This window comes from Paroedura picta, chromosome 11 (assembly GCF_049243985.1).
Source record: "Paroedura picta isolate Pp20150507F chromosome 11, Ppicta_v3.0, whole genome shotgun sequence".
In the NCBI taxonomy this organism is placed as follows: domain Eukaryota; kingdom Metazoa; phylum Chordata; class Lepidosauria; order Squamata; family Gekkonidae; genus Paroedura; species Paroedura picta.
The window spans coordinates 1,386,313-1,405,803 of NC_135379.1; the positions used below are offsets into that span (position 1 = coordinate 1,386,313).

General features: G+C 57.8%; 1 protein-coding gene across 20 annotated transcripts in view; it reads left to right on the forward strand.

Annotated features, from left to right (window-relative positions):
* MAP4 (microtubule associated protein 4) overlaps positions 1–19,491 on the forward strand; it is a 145,774-nt gene that overhangs the window by 96,438 nt on the left and 29,845 nt on the right. For all 20 annotated transcript variants that reach the window (XM_077304286.1, XM_077304284.1, XM_077304287.1 and 17 more), the window contains one exon: positions 644–4,621. In XM_077304286.1, the coding sequence (XP_077160401.1) occupies positions 644–4,621 (3,978 nt within the window). The remainder of the gene's footprint in view (positions 1–643; positions 4,622–19,491) is intronic.

Here is a 19,491-nt window from a genome sequence, read left to right on the forward strand (position 1 = left end):
GTCACAGACCCTTTAACAAGAGTGGTCTGTACTTGGGGTGGAGTTTACTTTTGGCCTGTCTTCCACTTCCCCTCCAGTATCCTTCCACTGCCACACTGGGGGATGCTTTGGGGGCCCATCTCTGCTGTCTTTATGGAAACGGAGCAAGTGCTTTTCCCTGAGCAGAGTGAGGTACTGAGTTCTCCCAGCAGAGTTCCACCTTCCACTGGTCCTCGCCTGCCTGCCGGGCTTCTCCAAGTGTTTGTACACGACTTGCGCCATGCCCTAGCTTCTTGCTTCCTCCTGCAAGGAAATGCAAGGGTAATTCTTGCTCGAGCATCTGTCTAAGAAAGAAGCCAGCTGAGTCCCAAAGCCCCTTCCGTTTGGGCCGCAGGAGCTCTCTGAGCACACGACAGAGCAGTGGTCTCATGCTCTTAAATATATAAGCAGGGAATCCCCGGGTGACTTTGTCCGTAGTGTGTGACCGGTTGGCAGGAGGCCATGAATCTGCCCTGGGATGGATTACTGCCGCCACTTTCTCCAAACTTGGCAGCAGTGGAGGTAGGGCTTCACACGAGGGTAGCCTGTGAGGCCCTTGGCGCTTGGGCAGGTGACCCTTGCGGAGTAAGTGCTCTGGCTCCTGAGCAAATTTCCTGTATTCCAGGTGTATCTGCTACCCAAGTCAGACAAGCTCACAAATCCAATGACCATCGCAGGTTTGCCAAGGCAAAACCTGCTCGAGTACCTGGTGCAGATACCCCGGCACAGAAGAGCCGTGAGCCAGGAGAAGGCCCCCTGGCCGCACCTGAATGGGGCTATGTCCCCGGGACGTCCCCGCGGGGCAAGGGTGCCTCTCGGAAGGTCACCAGCCAGCCCTTTGAGCTTGCGGAAGGCCAGAGAGATGTCCTGCAGGAGAGCTGGGATGTGGAAGCGTCTGCGGCATTTAAGAAGAAGAAGAAGAAACCGAAGCAGAAGAGAAGCCAGCACCCCAGGCCAGTGGAGGCCTGGGAGGAGGCCCCTGAGGGGCCGAGATCCCCCCCCTGTGCGGAGGAACCCCGGAGATCTGACATCCCGCTTGCTGTTCCCCCGGAGAGATTCCAAGAGGTCACCGGCGTCTCCACGGGAGTCCTTTGGAAAGGTACTTCTAAACGTGAAATGGAGTGGAAGCTCGTGGACACGCAGAGCCTTGCCTTTGCTCCTGCAGAAGGAGAGCCGATTCAGCACACCCAGAGCTCTTTGGAACTTGAGCTGGATGCAAGAGCAGCAGAGTTTGGCAGAGCGGAAGTGATTCGTGACGACAGAGCTGGGTTGCAGTCCAAGAGCGGAAAGGAAGGCTCTCCCAAGGAGCAGCTGAAGGGCCCTGCTGAGCAGAGTCAGCTGGGAAGCCCCACGACCCCCCCTGCCCAAGCCAGCCCTGTGACAGCCTCTGGGGGAAGCAGGGAGCGGGAGGGTCAGCCTCCCAAGAATGTGGGCCTGGGCACCGAACCCCCCGCAAGTGGGGAAGCTGCAAAACCAGCAGAGGCGGATGGAGGAAAGGTGACACGGGAGGATCTGGTTGCTGGAAGCCTAGCCTTGGAAGGGAAGCCCAAGCAGCAAGGGGGGGATGGGAGAGGCAGGAGGGCAGGGCAGGAAGCTGCGGGAGCTCCTGAGGAAAGGAGGATCCCTGATCAAAGCATCCCAGAGGCCACGCAAGCACCAAAGGCAAGGCCAGGCGACGGAGACGAGGGCAGTCCCGTGAAGAGTGAAAAGCCCCCATTGGGCTCAGGAGGAGGAGGTCCCTTCTTCACCTGGGAAGGGCCTTCAGGTACAGTGAAGCCCCTCTTCCCAGGTGAGACACCCGGAGGTGGGAAACTGCCTTTGGCTGATACGGACGAGGCTGCCCACTCCAGCCCACCTGAAAAGCCAGCCCTGGCTGTTCCCAAGACGGCCTCCGATCAGCCTAAGAAGAGGAGCAGCCATGGCAAAAGCAGGAAGGTGAAGAATTTCCCGGAGCAACAGCTGCTGCTTTCAGAGGGCCTCTCCGATTTGAGCCAGGGTCCGGCTGTGGGGGGGGAAGAGGGGCCCCCCCCAGAAACGGGCCCTGCTGCCCTGAGGGAAGAGGCGAGCTGCTCCGGTCCCCCAGAGAACAAGGGGGCCCCTGAGAAGCCAAAGAAGAGGAGCAGCGACGGGAGGAGCCGCAAGGCTGCCGGAAGACCCTCCCTGGGGCCGCCGTTTCTCCCGGGGGCGGAGAAGGACGTTCCCGCTGAAGGGAGCAGCACCGACCAGATGAGAGCGGGAAGCGCTTCCGACAAGGAGCCGGCCTCGGACGCTGCAAGCCGGTTGGCAGAAGCTGCTGCAGGTACAGCCAATGTGCAGGTAGGAAACCCGGAAGGGCCTCCCGCCGGGCAGGGCGAGGGGCAGGCTGCCTTCCCTTCCTCCGCGTACCCCTTTATCGCAAGGACTCCGACCAAACCGCCCGACAGTCCTGCCGCTCTTGAGGCGGATGCCCCGGCCGAGGGAGGCGAGGGGCACGGTCCCACCGGCAGAGGAGGCCCCATCATGGCCGAGCCCAGCTCCGCACTGCCGGTGAGCAAGCCCAAAAAGAGGACCAGCGACGGGAGAAACAAGAAACCTGGCAAGTGTGCTTCCGAACAGCCAGGGAGCCAGGCCACAGTGGGCCCGCCCTCCGAGACGGCTGCCTCCGAGAGAGACAAAGGCGACTCCTCCCCATTGAAGCCGCCGGATGGAAGCCAAGTGCCCTTCCCCCCCCCAAAGCGGATGGAGGACGAGGAGCCCAGCCCAGCTCTCAGAACTAGCTGCTCCGAGCCCCAACCCCCCTTGGTCCATCGAACAAGCCCCCTGAAGCCAGAGCCCCTTGCCCACACCAAAGATGCTCCTTCCACCCACAGAGGGCAGGAAGTCAGTTTGGCTGCCTTGGAGCCCCTTGCAGAAGCTAGAACTCCCGCCCAAGCACAGCCTCCCCTCCGAGATCCGGCTGAAGAAGAGCCAAAGAGGCCCGAGGATGAAGGGCAAGTCCGACAAGTGCAGGGGCTCTCGGGGGCAAAGGTGGATATTGCTGGACTGGCTGCCGTGTGCAGAGAGGGGGGTCAAGTGGGGAGAGGCCCATCCCCTGTCGCAAGCCAGGGAAGAGCTGCAGACCCTCCTGCCACCACCGACCAAGTCCCTCTTGCGCCGCCTGTGGAGGAAGCCTCTAAAGGAGCGGACGAAGGGCTGAGTCGAAAGAGCAGGCCCAGCGGGGGCCAAGCGTTTCCTCCGGAGGCCGAGACGGACGGGCTTCTGGGAGTGGAGGGCTGTGGGAAGCCCAGAGGGCCCCCTTCCGACAGACGCAGGAAACAGACCAGAGACGGCACTTTGGACCTGGCCAGCAGGCTGGATCCCAGCATGAAGCCTGCCAAGAGGGGCAGTGATGGGAAAAGCAAGAGGGCCACGAGCTCCCCAGAGCAGCCAGTTCTTCTGCCCGCAAAGGCAGGCCCGGCCCAAGGGCAGCATCGCAAGGGAGCCGGCCTAGAGAGCGCCCTGCAAGGGATAGAGCTTGTGGACGAAAACCGAAACATTAAAAACTTTCCTCCGGGACATCCGATGTTTTGGGAGGAAGACACGGTGAGAGTTTTTGGCCCTTTTGGTTTGCCCCCGCCATCTTCTCTCGATGAGGGTGGTTCCAAAAGCCAGTGCCCCTTTCTCAACTCTCAAGGCAAAGGGGCAGCAGGGCTACTGAAGGAACGGCTTTCTCCTCCAGAGGCGGTGGGCGATACGAGCGGAAGGGAGCGGAAGGGGACGCTCGAGCTCCAAGAAGATCCGGGGGCCGCCGAACTCCGAGAGGACGCCACAGAGACCTCCCTCCTGGTGCAGGCCGGGGACAAGACGAGGGAGAAGAGGAGGAAACCCAAGCCGGCTTTGGCAGTCCCGATTGTCCAACAGGATGCCAAAGCAGAGGGCGGGGCAGAAGGGGAAGAAGGTGCAGGAGCAAAGCTGCTGGACTCCCCCTTGCCAGGCCCGGGACTCCCGCCCTCCCGGTCGGCAGAGACGGAGGATGCGGGGAAGGCTCAGAGCACAGTGGCCGCAGCAGAAGGAAGAGAAGCCGGCCTCCCCCCCCCTGCGGCCCTTCCCGATCCCTGGGAGGACAACACAGAAGCTGCAGCTCTTGAGGCTCTGGCAGCAGTGCTGGTGGGCGGCAGCGGAGAGCCCGTCGCTAAAGTGGGTGAACAGAGGCGATCTGAGGGCCCCGAGAGGGTAGGAAGTGAGGCAGGAGGAGATAAGGCCTCCGAGGAAGGCCTCGCGGCGGAAGCTGCTCCTGCTCATAAGCCCCAAGACTATTCTGAGCCTCGGGAACAAGGGGCCGAGTACGAGAAGGGGATCGGCCAGGAGGAGGCAGCGAGGGAGGCCCCTGAGCAGAGGGCGGCTGGCTCTGAAACCGGCCCAAGCGCAGCGGCAGGTCTGCAGGCGCCTGCTGAGCATCCTGACCCAGCCCGGAGGGAGACCAGGGGAGAGGCGCGGGCCAGAGCCCCAGAGCAGCTCAAAGGCTACATGCGGCCCACCAAGTCGAGGGGGCTCCCTCCTCCCCCGCTGCGAGCAGCTGCCCAGGAGCCGGGCAAGAGACGGACCGCCAAGCCGGACGTCCCGGGCCTGCCGAGGCAAGAGAGAGGTGTGTGCGCGTGCCGCTTCGGCCTCCCGCTGGTAACGCATACTGCGGCTTGCGTGTGAGGCATTGCTCCTTGTCGTCGGCGCATTGGCTTGAGCACCTAACTGTTAATCCCGCGTCCGGCGCACAACCGTGCCTGGCATGAGTGTGTCTTGGCCTGTGTGAATCTGCTTGGCTGTTTCACAGCACTGACCCCTGAGTGTCCCCCGAAGAAGAGGTGAGCCAAACTCCAAAGCTTCTCTTTAACACGCTCCGTGTTGCTTCCTCTCCTCCTCACTAATATTAAAAAGAGCTCCTCTGGGGGGAAGCCGCTTCGGGGCTCAGGCTTGCTCGGAGGCGGCCCCTTGACCCAAGGGCCACATTTGGGCGCCTCCGGTCCCTTCTCAGCCCACTCATGCCCACGCCTGGGCTCAGCTGCTGCGGGGGCTCTCGGAGTCGAAGCCGGGCCCCCAGCCCCCAAGGGCCAGAGGCTTCCTAAGGCTGGGACATCGCAGTCAGCTGGAAACGATATCCCGTCACGTCCTTCCCTGACAACCAGTCTGGCAGAATGGCCCAGAGTCCCTCGTGCACGTCTGTGGAGCCGGCATGGAAGCGGCGTTTGTACAATCGCGGACTCTCCTAGCGAGCCCAGTGCGTCCAGTGTGGCATGGAGTGCAGCCGTGTGCTACTTTCTGAAAGGCCCCGTGTGTGGTGCGCAGTGCATGGATTGGTTCTGAGTGGCACTTGGGGTGAGGAGCTGGGTTTGCATCGGAGAAGCACGCGGGTGATGCTCGCCCTCTGCACCAGCCGCGACCTTCACACGGTGCTTTGACCTCCGGGCTCCTGGAGCAGCAGGCAGAGGTCAGAGAGGGGGATTGTGTCCCCTCGGCCAGGGGTCTGCCACACGGTTCCTGCCGACGGCTTTCCCGTTTCCTCAGAAAGTGGGCGGGGCCAGGTGGGTCTCTGATGGAGAGTTGGTTGACATGAAAACAACAGTTAAGACCTTGTCTAGAAAGGAGGGAGCATTGAAGGAATGCCAAACAAAAGGAGACGGAATCAGAAGGGGACAGACGAATCTCTCGGGGGAGGGCATTTCAGAGCTGCTGTGCCTAATCTCAGGGCTCGAAGTACGGACTCCGAAGGTGACCGTAGTGGTCAGACTGGTTCACAAAGGGGAGGGTGGTCCCAAGCCCCATAGGGCTCTGAAGGCCAAGCCCACATCTTATACTGTGCCCAGAAACACCGTGGGAGCCACTGCAGGTGGCCCAAGGGTGGTCCCGAGAACCCACTCCAGGCACCAATTGAAGGCTGCAGAGGCGTTTCAAGGGCGGCCCCGTGTAGAGCACATGGCAGCCATCTAGTGCCTTTTCCCTTCTTGCTACCTGAGGGAGGTGAGGCAGAGAGAGCCCTGATTCTGTCCTTCTGAGAGGGCTTCTGTGTTCAACGCATGGGCTCTGCTCCTGAGGGGTGGTCCCCCCCCCAACCTAAAACACCCACCAAGTTTTATATTACCTTTGGGTGTCTGATCCCTTCTTGCTCTCGGTGGTCTGTCCCATCAGCTGTGAGCTGGCGAAGTGGGAGCTGGAAGGCCCTTTCCAGCAGCAAGCCGGGTGCCCTCGGGGGGATTCCCAGAGCTTCAGCATCTACAGAAGAAATTGTTAACTTGGTGGAAGAGGGAGGCACACTGGCCTGAATGTTCTGCTCTGGTTCCTGAGTGGTTTTGTATCTTTTATGAGCGTTGCATAAGCCTCAAAGTCGTCCTGTGTTGGTGGAAGTGCCGTGCATGAACTTGGGCCTCTACAAGCTTGTGTGTTTGCGACTCCCCCACCCACCCTGCCTGGCATGGCAATACAAAATGGGGGGTGCTCAAAAGCAATATCTTCTTTCAATACTGAAAACTGAACCGCTGGAAGGCTTTGCCCCTTTTATTTGTTTTCCTTGTCAGCGGCTGAATTGAAAAGGGGACCTGAATGAACCTAGGAGGCTGGTACAAATTTAAAATGCCACCCCTGAATGGCATAAGCAGCACGGGTAATTGGGGCTGCATAGGGCACAGTACGTCCCTTGGAGGTTCCCCTCTGGGTGAGCAAGCTGGGTCCGTGGGCCGGCTCCACCCAGCAGAGCCCTCCTCGGATAAGAACCCCTCTCTTTCCTCTCTCCCGGGGCTGCATGACACATTGAAAGCAAGCTGAAGGCTTGGTAAAGAGGGAGCCATGAGGTGTGCTTTCTCCTTCCCCCGCTGTTCTTTTGCATTGTGGCTCAAAAAGACCGGAAAGGGGGTTGGGTACGGTTGCCAGCCTCCAGGTGGGGCCTGGAAATCTCCCAGAATCCCATTGGTCTCTGGACTACAGTTCCCCAGAGGAAAGCAGCTGCTTTGGAGGCTGAGCTCGACGGCGTTGTAGCCTGCTGAGGCCCCTCCCCTCCCCAAACCCCGCCTCCTAGGCTCCACCCCCAAAGTCTCCAGGTATTTCCCAGACCGGAGCGCACAGCCCTGCGGTTGGGACATGAGGAGCTGGTGCCTCGTGCTGCTGGCCCGGCTACCGCTCCGAGAGACGGTTTTGAGACTTGGAGGCGGGTCTGAATGGAGAGGGGTGAGAATGAGACTCGGGAGCGAAATGCTAGAGGAGTTGAGTTTAAAGTTCCCAAGGGCCTGATAGTGAAGGCTCTGCCGCGCCCTTGGGATGCTACACCCTTTCCGTCGCTGGGCTAAGCAGGAAGTCTCCGGGGGGTTTTGCCCATGACACCTTCCTCCACCGGGACCCCGGAGGTTGTGGACCCCCGCCTCCCCCTGTGGTCTGGCCCTTTCCTTGAGAGCTCCCTGGAACATGCCCAACCAGAGGCCTCCTGAGGAGCCAGACCTCTTTGTTTAGCAGAACAGAGTCCTGCAGCACCTTTAAAGCCAACAGAGCTTTGGTCAAGGTCTAGGTCAGGGGTAGTCAAACTGCGGCCCTCCAGATGTCCATGGACTACAATTCCCAGGAGCCCTTGCCAGCATTCGCCGGCGAATGCTGGCAAGGCCTCCTGGGAATTGTAGTCCATGGACATCTGGAGGGCCGCAGTTTGACTACCCCTGACCTAGGTCTTGGCCCCAGACGACAGTGCTGAAGAGCTGAGAGGGAGTCATTAGTGTAAGCACCCAGCGCTGTTTCATGTAGAATGATGATGTTTTGTTGGCATGGTTTTTGTTGGGGTTGTATTGGTTTGGATGGTTGTGAGCCGCCACAAGCCGGCTGGGCCGGGAGCAGCAGGATAGGAATCGAATAAATAAATAATAATATATATATATGCTTTTGCGTGCAAGCACCCTTCTTCAGATGTCATGAAACCGTTTCCTCCACCATCCATAGAGGTCTCTTGGCTATAATTGCCCAGTTAATTATATATCCGAAGTTTAGCCAAACCTTCTTGGCACCCACAAATCCTTTCTCCCTACCTATACTCTGAGGAAGAGTGCCTGCACTCGGACGCTCACGCCTTGAATCCATCTGCGTTGGTCTTAAAAGCGCTACTGGACTCTTTTATAGCAGCTACTATCAAGAAAGCCCATTGCAACCAGGAATGCAATGGGCGCTGGGACCCAGGGGACACCAGCAGGCGCTGATCTCTCTGTCTCTGTCTCTGTCTGTCTGTCTGTCTCTCTCTCTCTCTCTCCAGCGCAGCAGGAGCTATAGCAGGTAACCAGGGCTCACGTAGCAGGAAATCAGGTCTCATTTGCGGTTTGTCAGGGCTCTCTGTGTCTCTCTCATGCGCTGGCTTTGGCAGCGAGGCGCGTCTGAGAGCAAAGTGGCTAGCGGAGGGCAGGAGCTGTAGGGGCAGGGCCAATCAGGGTGTGGCCAAGAAAGCTGGCCACACCCTGATTGGCCCTATTCCAGCTCGGACACCCTGGACATGTTCCACCCCCTAGGCTGTTTCACAACTATTAAGAGGAACAATGGATGGATGAGGATATAGCACCTTTAAGTCCAACTAAGGTGGGAGCTTTTGAGTGCAGGCACTGTGTAACTTGCCACGAGCTGCAAGGGAGTGGCGGGGAATAAATCTAATAATAATAATAACTGTGTGCTTGCACTCGAACGCTCCCGCCTTGAGTAAATCTTGGTTGGCATTAAAGGTGCCCTTGGACTTAATTTTTGTTGTGCTCCTTCAGACCAACACAGCAGCCCTCTTGAATCTACCTACAGTCTGTTTCATGATATTTGAAGCTGGGTGGTTCTTCAAAGGACCGCTGCTCTCCAACTTTGTTCTGCTGCTTCAGACCAACAGGGAGACGCCCCTGAATCTGTTTATTTAGGTTATTGATCATCCACCTTTCTTGTTGCTATTAATTTGGGGGCGGGGGCAGGGAGAGCTCTGGCCGCCTCTCTCCTCCTTGTTGCCGGCTGTCGTCCTCATTGTCCTGTCCCTCCCGTGCTTCCCGTGCGCCTCATCCTTGACTGCAGTTGGCAACAAGACTTAATTAGCAACTTCTCTTGGGCGGGCGGGCGGGGGGGGGGATCTGGCAGGGAGCACTTCATCGCCCTGGAAGGGGGAGTTGCCTTGGTTACCAGTGCAAAGGGTGGAACTTGCTGAAACAATCAGTTTGGGTGTTTCTTTTCTCTTTCTCTTTTATCGCATTGAACAGGATAAGTAGTAGCTTCAGGAGCAAAGCAAAAATAGAAGTGTGAGCTGGCGGCTCGGTGTTGGAATCCTGGGGTGCCGGCGGAGGAAGAGAGGAACCGGGGAACTGGGGGGGGGGGGCGTGGGGTGCTGCCTGCCTCTACGGGTGCATCTCGGATGCAAGCCAGCCCCACTGCGGCTCCATCGGACTTGCTTGAGAAGGAATTTGGTGTGGGGAGAGGGATTTCTTGACTGAAAGCCAGCACAGTGGAGTGGTTAAGAGCGGCAGCCTCTGGTCTGATTCCCCACTCCTCCACATGCTGGGAGACCTTGGGCTAGTCACAGTACTCATAGAGCTGTCCTCACCCTTCAGTTCTCTCAGAGTTCTTTTGCCCTCACCTGCCTCACAGGGTGTCTGTTGTGGGGAGAGGAAGGGTCTCCTTCGGGTAGTGAAAAGCAGGGTATAAAAAACCATCTTCTTCTTCTTCCCTATAACCACACCTTCTGCGAGGGGAGAGGAGTTGCATATTTTGTGGATTTTGTGTTTTTTTCTTTGCTTATGATGATTCTGAAGAACGGCATGCACAAAGCAAAGTCTGGATTTGCCCTCAGAGTCTTGTGGCACAATACCTTTGTTGGTGTTTGGTTTATTTACTATTTCTTATTTATTTGTGTCCTGCATTTCTTCCCTGCGGGGACCCAAAGTAGCTTACATCCCTCCTCTGTTTTATCCTCACGACAATCCTGCAGAGTAGGTTAGGCCCAAAGTATGTGACTGGGCCATGGTCAATGAGGCAGCTCCTGCAGCAGAGTGGGGATTTGGACCTGGCTATCCTAAATTCTGATCTGACCACCACACCACGCTGGCTCCCCGGGGCTACTTGGCTGTTTTCTGAGTCTTCTTTCTTTACATTAAATAGGATTTCTTTAAAAAATAGGTAAAAATGTGACTTCTCTGTAAGGAGAACAGTCACAATGTAACCCCTTTAAGTACCAGGCAGGGTAGATAAAATGTCTTTCAAAAAAGAAAGGAAGGGAGAAGACTTAAAAGCTTTGCTCGGCCTCTGGTGTGGGGAGTCAGGCTTAAGGGCCAGCTCCCCTTCGGCAGCACCCAGAAGGGGCCTTTTCCCTTTTCGCTGCATCTCAGTGTCCTTCCCCTCGCCATTCTTTTCCATTGCTGGCAGACCGCCCCGTATTGGCTGTGCAGTTTGCCTGCCCACCAGTTTCCTTGGCTCCCTTGATCGTGGATTTGCTGCTGAGAAATTTCCCCCAGCCCTTCAAAGCTTCCAATGTTTGAATCTCTTCTCTCTCCTTCTTCCCCTTCCCACTGATTAAACCAGGGGTAGGCAAACTGCGGCCCTCCAGATGTCATTGGACTACAATTCCCAGGAGCCCCTGCTACTGTTCGCTGGCAGGGGCTCATGGGAATTGTAGTCCGTGGACATCTGGAGGACCACAGGTTGCCTACCCCTGGATTTAACCCTTAGCTTTCCTTCTCTGCTGAAGGCTTCTGCCCCCCCTTGTCCATCTTCGCACCTTTTGCAAAGCATGTTTCCAAGCGGCGTTTCTCCCTTCAGTGGTGTTTCTCCTGTTCTGTTCTGTCGCTTCGGAGGCTCTTAGCATGACCCCGGCCTCTCTGTGATGTCACAGCAGCTCAGCTTATCACCAGGGAGGGTTTTCAGGCCAACTGCCGGATTTCAGTTCCGCCTCCGTGGAAAGCAATTCCTCGCTCTTCCTGAGCAACAGAGCTGGGTGGGCGCTAATTGGGGAGTGTCATGTAATAAGGATAATATAACTTTACACCTTTTTTACTCAAGAGATCCTACCCTGCTTCCACCCCCAGTATTTTAAATGTAAGCAGCAGAGGCATGAATCAGGATTCCCCCCCCCCCTCCTCCAATCATGGACTTTTATTTTTGCAGCAGGATAAATTCAGGGGGTGTGTCGGAGCCAAGAGGCTAAAAATACTCCTTGCCTATTAGCCAAGAAGAATTGTCATTGCTGTGCTTTGCCATGAGGGCCTCAGGCAGCTGTGTCTGCAAAGCACGGAGCCTGCCGGCAGGGGCAGAACGGGGGGAGCGGGGGGGCTTGTCTCCTGACTCAAAGGCCAGCACAGCACCCCAAGAACAGACCCCTGCATGCTTGACAGAGAGCTGAGCATCAGCGCATGCCACGTGTCACAACAGGGTGTTTGGCGGTCAGCGAGTATTGTGTGGGTGGGTCCGGGGGTCTTTGTGTATTTTCCCAGTGTTAATATGACTAGCTGTGGTTGGGGGCCATATCTGCCACGTAATGGGAATGTTGACAGCCTTTCTTCCCTCTAGAACCATGTAATGGAGCTGAGAGCTGGTGCAAGATAACAGCTGAGCACTTTTGACTGAAGAAGAAGGTGGTTCTTATATGCCGCTTTCCCCTACCCGAAGGAGGCTCAAAGCGGCTTCCAATTGCCTTCCCCTTCCTCTCCCCGCAACAGACACCCTATGAGGGAGGTGAGGCTGAGAGAGCCCTGATATCACTGCTCTCTAAGAACAGCAGTATCAGGGCTATGACAAGCCCAAGGTCACCCAGCTGGCTGCATGAGGAGGAGGAGCGGGGAATCAAACCCAGCTCGCCAGATGAGAAGCCACTGCTCTTAAGCACTCCATCAAGCTGGTAGAACTATTGTGAGGCTTACAGGTGTCGTGTTTGTTGAAGGGCTTTGGGTACTTGGAAGGCCCTCGGTAGATGCTCGGTGCCCTGACCCAGATAGCTCGGGATAGAGCTGGGAGCTCAGGAGAGAGTTGGAAGGGGCTCTACAAGCCCCTGCTGTCCAATCCCCTGCTGAATGCAGGACCAGCACTGTCAGATCATAGAAGTAAAGAGTGTCAGCCCTGGGGGGTCGCCATAAGTCAGCTGTGACTCGATGGGGGGGGGGGATTTGGTCAGTGTTATCGGCTGCAGTAAGGACAGGTTGCTGGAGCTCTGGCCATTTTGCATTTGGAGGAATGAGGCTTTTGAATCTGAAGGACGGAGCTTGGTGTGTCCTGCCCTGTTTCCACCTTGCAGCTCCTCCCGCCCCTTTTAAAGCTGTTCTCAGTACTGGAGTGGCCTGTGGTGTGACGTTTGGGGCAAGGAGCCCGCAGCCGAGAACGGGACAGACAGAAATCAGCGACACCTCATCAGCTTGATTCGAACAGAAGTGCCCTCCATTCAGAGCCCTGTAGCTCCTTGGGAGAGGGCCCGGCTTACTGGCTGTGGCGTGATCTCGCTTCAGTTGTAGCCTCGGATGATGTCCCTGAAACAGCAGGTGACATAAAGCAGGTACTTGTCAAGAGCGGTTTGGGGCACAATCCAAGATTTTCTTTTTTTACAGGTCCGATTGGAACAAAGAGGCCAAGGGCCAAACTGCATAACTCAGGCAGGTGCGAGGGGGAAGGTGCTTTCCCCATCACGGGCGGTAGCCTGCCAGCCTGAGCCCCGGGTGCCACTGAGCATCTTCAACAGCTCTTGGTGATTTCTGAGCCTGAGTGTTTGTGGCTGACACAGTCGTAGGCCAGGACAGTCCCATCAGTGGTCCCCCCGGGTTTCTTGCAAGGGACCTGGGAAGAGATGCCCCGCCCCAGTCCTAATGAACCATCAGGGTCCTGGAGTATTCCTCGTGCCTTCACCCTACAACTGCCCAGCCGACCCGGCGTCCGTCTCCCCCGACCGCCCGAGCCCAGAGGCTGCAGCCGCTCCTGCCTCCCGCACAGACCAACCTCGTGAGGCGTGTTTGCTCATTGTGATGGCCGCGGAGACATCGCTCGGCTCCTCGCAGTCTGTTCACACACGAAATTTCCATTTTTGTGCCCAAGGAGGAACGGAAAGCTTGACGGCACGTAAATTTTTTAAAGGGTCTAGCTGTATCGCTCTGCTCGGAAGAGCATTGGGGTGGGGAGGGTTTTTTTAGACATGAGTGTGGGGGGGGGGGGGCTGATGTGTCGTCACCGCATCAGGCAGCCTGCGAGCCCGGCTTGCTTGCTGGGTGGTGTTACAGGAGGAGAGGAGCAAAACAAGGAGCAGGCAGAGATGTCTCTCTCCAACCAGCCGCCGGCCCCCCTCTCCGAATACAGCCCTCTGTGCAAAGGCAAGAACACAGAGGGCTTTCCGGAAGCCTTTCACTGCATGGAGACGCAGAAGGACTTTGGCAAAGCCGACTTTGAATGGCAGAGGACGGAAGGCAAGCTGCACGCGATCGGGCTGACCGTGAACTCCGCGGGGCAGCGTCAGGACGGGCTGGTGAAGAACGCCGGCTTCACGGACGAGGACAAGCTGTGCTTTTTCGACAAAGAGCCAAAGGTGGCCCCAAAAGACAAAAGAGAGATCGAGGCACAAGGCAGCAACTTCCAGCCCACCCCCGGTCACCTTGAGAGCTGGTCGCTGATTTCGGAGCCATTCCCTCGCGCGGAAGGCAGTTTGGGGAGCCTCAAAATCGCAGAACCTGCGAGATCCGCTGCCATCACTGATCAGGAGAAGGTCGCCGGCAGGAAGGCAGGGGAAGAGGCAAAATGCCAGCCAGACCTGCCCAGTCCCTCTCGGTCGGGGCTCAACGGCGGGAAATACGAGCCAGAGCCAGACCGCAGTGCCTGGAACCCCAGTTTCAGCTTAGCCGCCCAGAAAGAGGGGCCCTCCAGCTACAGTATCATCGGGGTGGTCAGTGATGGCTACATGGAGAGCGGCTACGCCAGTCCCCCGACTGCGCCCAAGCTGGGGCCCCCGGTGCCCACCGTGGAGCTGGCCCAAGACGATTTTAAGAGCGGCTCTTCCAGCAACACGGACGAGAGGGAAGGGGAGAGGCTGATGGCAGAGGCAGAGGAGAAGCTGGGCTCGGCAGAGGAGGAGGGTGGCTTCCTCAACCGAGGGGGGCACCAGAGGAAGGCGATGAGGCGGGCGATGTCGGAGTGCTCCCACTTGTCCGTCCCCCAAGCCCTGAACCTGGCGGACAAGTACCCCGAGCCGGCGGCTCGTGAAGAGCTGGTTGCCGGTCTCGCATCTCCTGGCGGTGGCTTTTCCCCGAGCGCCAGCCCCGTGACCCGAAAGCCGAGCGCTCCAATGAAACGGTCGGCCACGGTTTCCGAAGAGCAAACATCTGGCCACGGCCCGGGCGCCACGCCGAACAATGCTGAGCCGCCCAGCCTCATGAAGTCCCTCCCCGTGGAGGAGCCATCTGCCAAGGAGAGGGACAGCAGTGCTCCGAGAGAGCTGGCCGGCCCGGGGCCGTGCCCCAGAAAACTGGAGCAAATCCCTGAGAGAGGCGGCCACGGCAAGGGGGGCAGGGAGGAGGAGGAGGAGGAGGAGGAGGAGGAGGAGACGGTGGCGGCCACAACGAGGGAGACGAGCCATGTCCCTCGCGAAACCAGTCCTCTGGGCTTCCCGGCAACCGCCGGAGCTGGTGAGATGGAGCCAGGCGGAGCCCCTGGGCTGGGAAGAAAAGAAATCGAGGTCAGCCGCGTGCTGAGCGCTCCATCTTCCCAGCAAGGAGACGGGCCACGTGATGGTATGTGGCTAAATTTTGCTTCCTCGGGGAGCAGGCAGGCAGGCAGCGGCGGCGAGGGAGCGGACTTGACACATTGTGGGCGGGAGGGTGGGCGAGTCCGGTACCCTCAGGAGACGGAACAATGGGGGGGGGTGCGGTTTTGGAGAGCCGGGGCTCCAGCCAGCAAGGGGGGCAAAACCCGGGAGGGGCCGCAAAACGTTTGGCGTGGCCTTTGTCTTAAGCAGGAAGGGGCAGCTCATAGGATGGAGGGCAGCGGAGGGAGGCCTCGGAAGCGTCGAGAGTCGTATGGGAAGGGGTAGGAATCTGGCAGCTGCTTCACCCCCCGAGTAATGAGCGTACCGGAGGAGCAGGTTATTGTCCCCGTCCGTCCGCTCGGCTCGGGGAGAGGAGGGAGCTTGGCCGCCTTCCCGTGCGTGAGGCTGAAAGGCTCGGCCTCTTCTTTGCCGTCTCCATCCCTCCGTCTGGCAGGGAAAAGCACCTGCCCCTTTGAGCAGCCGTGAAAGGCCGCTGGACTCCCGAGGCATAGCAATGCTTCCCCTCCGCCCGCCCCCCCCCCCCGCCGCCTGCCTCCGCTCTCTGTCAATAGGGGCTTGTCTGCTTGCTTTGCTCCTTGCTTGTTTGTGCTTCGGAGCCGGGCTGCTGAGATGGAGGGGGGGGGGAGGGGCATTTCAGTGCCTGTGATGGGGAAAGAGGAGGGACTGTGCTTACTGCAGATGCCCCAGGCAGAGCTCCCTTCCCTTCCGTCGCAGCTCCTGCTTTCTCAGAAATAGTGGTGGTGTTTTCTGGCTCTGTTCTGAATGTCAGAAAGGAGTGTCTAAAGCAGGGGTAGTCAAACTGCAGCCCTCCAGATGTCCACGGACTACAATTCCCATGGGAATTGTAGTCCGTGGACATCTGGAGGGCCGCAGTTTGACTACCCCTGATCTAAAGGAGGGGGGGGGGAAGGGAGGGGGGGATGCAAGGCCTATTGTGACCGAGTGTGTGAAGTGTACAAACTTCTTAGACCCTCCTTTCGGCAAAGCTCTCTTATCAACCTAAATTGTTTTTAACACACACACACAAACACACACACACCACTGTCTTCCTTGTCTGTGGGGCCCTTCTTCTCCTAATGTGTACCTTCACCCCCCCCCCTCTAACCCTCCTTAAAGCCCCACTGCAGTTTGTTACTTCTCCCTTGTTTTCTGCTCCGAGGACGCGGGCTCACTCTTTCCCCACCAGTCCACTCCTTGGGACCTCTTGGGGCAGAGCCTGGAGAGGGCGGCCAGGGGGGAAAGAGCAGCAGGACCAGAGGAGGGCTGACGGTCGCCAGATCCTCACCAGAGAACGTGGCCACAGTGGAAGGAAATGGATGCCTGGCCCCAGAGGCGTATCCCACCCTCCGGGATGTGAAGCAGGCCGTCCGCCGTGGTTTGCTGGCCTGGTAGCCACGGTGGTCGTGGATTCCTCTGCTGCCTGCGGCCAGGGCCGTCCGTCATTGGCGGCTGAGTTGTGACGAGAACAAAGGACTGTCTGGGCGCCGACAGAATTAGACTAACCTCCTCGTAACCTTCAGTGGGTGAGGCTGGGCGTAGCGGACCTTCCTAGTTCCCCCCCTTCTGGTGACTCTTTGGTCTTGTGCACCAGACCCCTAGAAAGGACTGGGTAGCTCGCATCCAAACTATATCCCCCCCCCAGACACACACACACACAGAGGGGTCTCTTGCGTCCTTCTCTTCCCCTCTCCAGGGGGGTGGGCCGGTGGGGAGACCTGAAGCTTCATGCTGGGGGGTCAGGGATTGAGCTGGCGCTTGGGGATCTCATTAAACTGGTTCTGCCCCCCCCCTCATTGTCCTCTTGAGCCCCGGAGGGTCTTCCAGAGCCCTCTTCCCGGGAAAGGCCAGCTGTGCTCCGGCCGATGAGTGGGGCATGGCATCTTCACTGCAGCCGCATGAGAACGATTGGGAAACGGGCCCCGGGGAGCACAAAATCGGGCCTGGTTTTCTCCTCTAAGCTTCTCCGCAGGCTTGAAGATATTGAAGCTAGATGGGAATCTGTCAGTTTATTTGGGGTTGTAGAAAAGAGGCAGAATCCAGGAGCACCTTGAAGGCTGACCGAATGGGTGGCCAAGGAGGGTCTTTTGTGGGTCTCTGCTCCCTTCTTCAGTTCCAACGGCTCCTCCCTGGCCACCCATTCGGTTAGTCTTCAAAGTGCTCCTGGAGTTTGGTTTTTCCCTACTGCTGCTGACTAACGTGGCCATTCAGCATGGTCTGCTGGGGGTGGCCACGCTTTTAGCCACGAAACACAGCCACAAAAATGCTTCCTTCCATCTTCTTTTAGCCCAGAAGATGGCTTCCAAGTGGGCTGGACTCTCAGTCTCTCCCTGTCTCTCTTTCTCATTTGTCTAACTTTTGTGATCCTCTTTGTTGCACAGGTGCGTGAGACAGATTGTGTAGGTCTTTGCCCATTTGCCTTGTTCTGTGGAGGACGAAATTCCTGAGCATGGACCAAGAGAACCTTGGGCCTGTCTCTCAGGGGCTGGCCGCTGGACCATGCCAGGGCCAGCCCTCTGAGCCGCCCTGCCCCTCCCTCACTGCTTCCTTAGAGTTACAGGCTGCTCTTGGCATGTTATGACGGCAGCCTGCACTGGCATGCCGTTGGCCGCAGCAGGGTCTGCAAGCACCACGCCGTTTGGCAGGGGTCAGAGGTATCTTGCAGCATCAGAGCTTGCATGCTATGCAGAGTCAGTACTCGATTGGGAGACCTCGGACGTCTGGGACGGGTATGCAGAGAAGGTGACGACGAGCCACCTCTGCCTCTCTCAGGCCTTGAAAAAGAAGAAGAGCTTTTCCCTACCCGAAGGAGTCCCAAAGCAGCTCACAAATGAAACCTTTCCCTTCCTCTCCCCACAAGAGAAGTAGGTGGGGCTGAGAGAACAGCTCTAAGAGACCTGGCCCAGCTGGCTGCATGTGGAGGAGGAGTGGGGAATCGAACCCAGTTCTCCAAATGAGAAGCTGCCACTCTTTAACCGGTGCACCACACTGACTCTCAAAAGCCATGAGCTAGAACCTCTTGGGGTCGCCATGAGTCAATTGTGTCTCGAAGACACCCATGTTGGTCTGAAGCAGCAGAACAAAGTTTGATTCCAGCAGCAAGTTGAAGCTCAACAAAGATTCGTTCTGGGCTGAGTCAAGGTGAGCCGTCCCTGACCAAGTGTGTCTGGCCAGACTTAGGCTCTGGAGGTGCCTTAAAGGTGCCGCTGGGCTTCAGCCTCTCCCTCCAGCGTTCTCCGCAGCAGCCCTTTGAAGGGTGCTGTTCATGTCAGACTGGCTGCCTCACCACTGCCTGAATGCATCTAGAGTGGCGACAGGCATCCACGGAGTCTCTCCGGAAAGCTTGAGCCCTGGACCCGCCTTCCCTCTGTGGGCTCCTAGAGCACCAGCCCCCGGAAGCGTCTCTACCGCACGTTTCTGAATCCGCGGAAGACCTCTGGGTTAGTGCAGGATGTCTTCTTGCACGGAATGTCTGTACACACGAGGCCCTTCTTTGCTGTAGGGGGGGATCGGGGGGCAGAGCATCCGTGCAAGTGGACGGCCAGCTGCACGCTAGACTAGAACCGGTCTTCCTGACATATGCCGGCTCTTGCGCGGGGGAATCCCCTGGCTTCAGAGAAGGCCCCACTGGGGGAAAGTGCAGACACAGTCTGTGGCCATCTCAGCGAGAGGCAGACCTCGATGCCCTAATTCTCTTGATGCCCGTCCTTTGAACTTACTCAAGTGTTTGCCCGCCTTTTGTGCTCATTGACTTGTATCCGCCCATTTCATTTGACCAAAGCTTACGCAGCAAGGGGCTGTCCTGGGCCTGGCATGTGAGATTTTTTTCCCTATTGGGTTAAATTAGTGAGTTGCAGAAGTCTTATTCTGACTGGCCTCTGCAGTTAGTAGATGCTGCTCAGGATCAGCCTGCCCTGCTTCCTCAAGGTCATCTCCCTTCCTGAGGGTTGTGCAGGCGTCCAGCACAGGCTGCCTTCGGAACCTCAGCTGCTTCTGCAGGAAACCCTTTGTGTCCCCCTCTGAGGCAGATTGGGAGTCAGACATATGTGGTTCCTCTGGAGGCTGAAGGTCGGAAGGACGCCCCCCTCCTGGCCAAAGGGACCCTTCCCATTTGCGCTATCGATGGGGCTGCTGCCACCCGGAGGAGGTGGGCGGGGTTGCAGGTGGACATGGCCTTGGAAGAACTATGCCGCTTATGTGCCCTCGGCATGATTGGGGGCTAGTTTGCAAAGCAGATTTGTGTGTCTTGGGGTGGATTCTTTTGGATGGTGAGGACAGCACTGCCCAGAAGAAACATTTCTGCTGAACGATATTTTCAGAGGGCAGCTTTATTGGTCTGAATTAGAGAAGAAGAAGAAGAAGAGTTGGGCTTTATACCCCGCTTTTCACTGCCCAAAGGAGTCTCAAAGCGGCTTACAATTGCCTTCTCTTTTTCTCCCCATAACCGACACCCTGTGAGGGAGGGAAGGCTGAGAGAGCTCTGAGAGAAACTGCTCTATGCGAACAGCTCTATCAGTGGTGTGACTAGCCCAAGGTCACCCAGCTGGCTGCCTGTGGAGGAGGAGCGGGAATCAAACCCAGCTTGCCAGATTAGAAGCAGCTGTCCTTAACCACGACCCCAAGCTGGAGAACCGGTTGATTTGAGTCCAGGAGCACCTTTGACACTGGCAAGATTTTTGGGGTATGAGCTTGGGAGAGTCAGAGGCTGCTGATGGAGAAAGAGTGGGCCCCGTCTTCCACAGCTGTGTTTC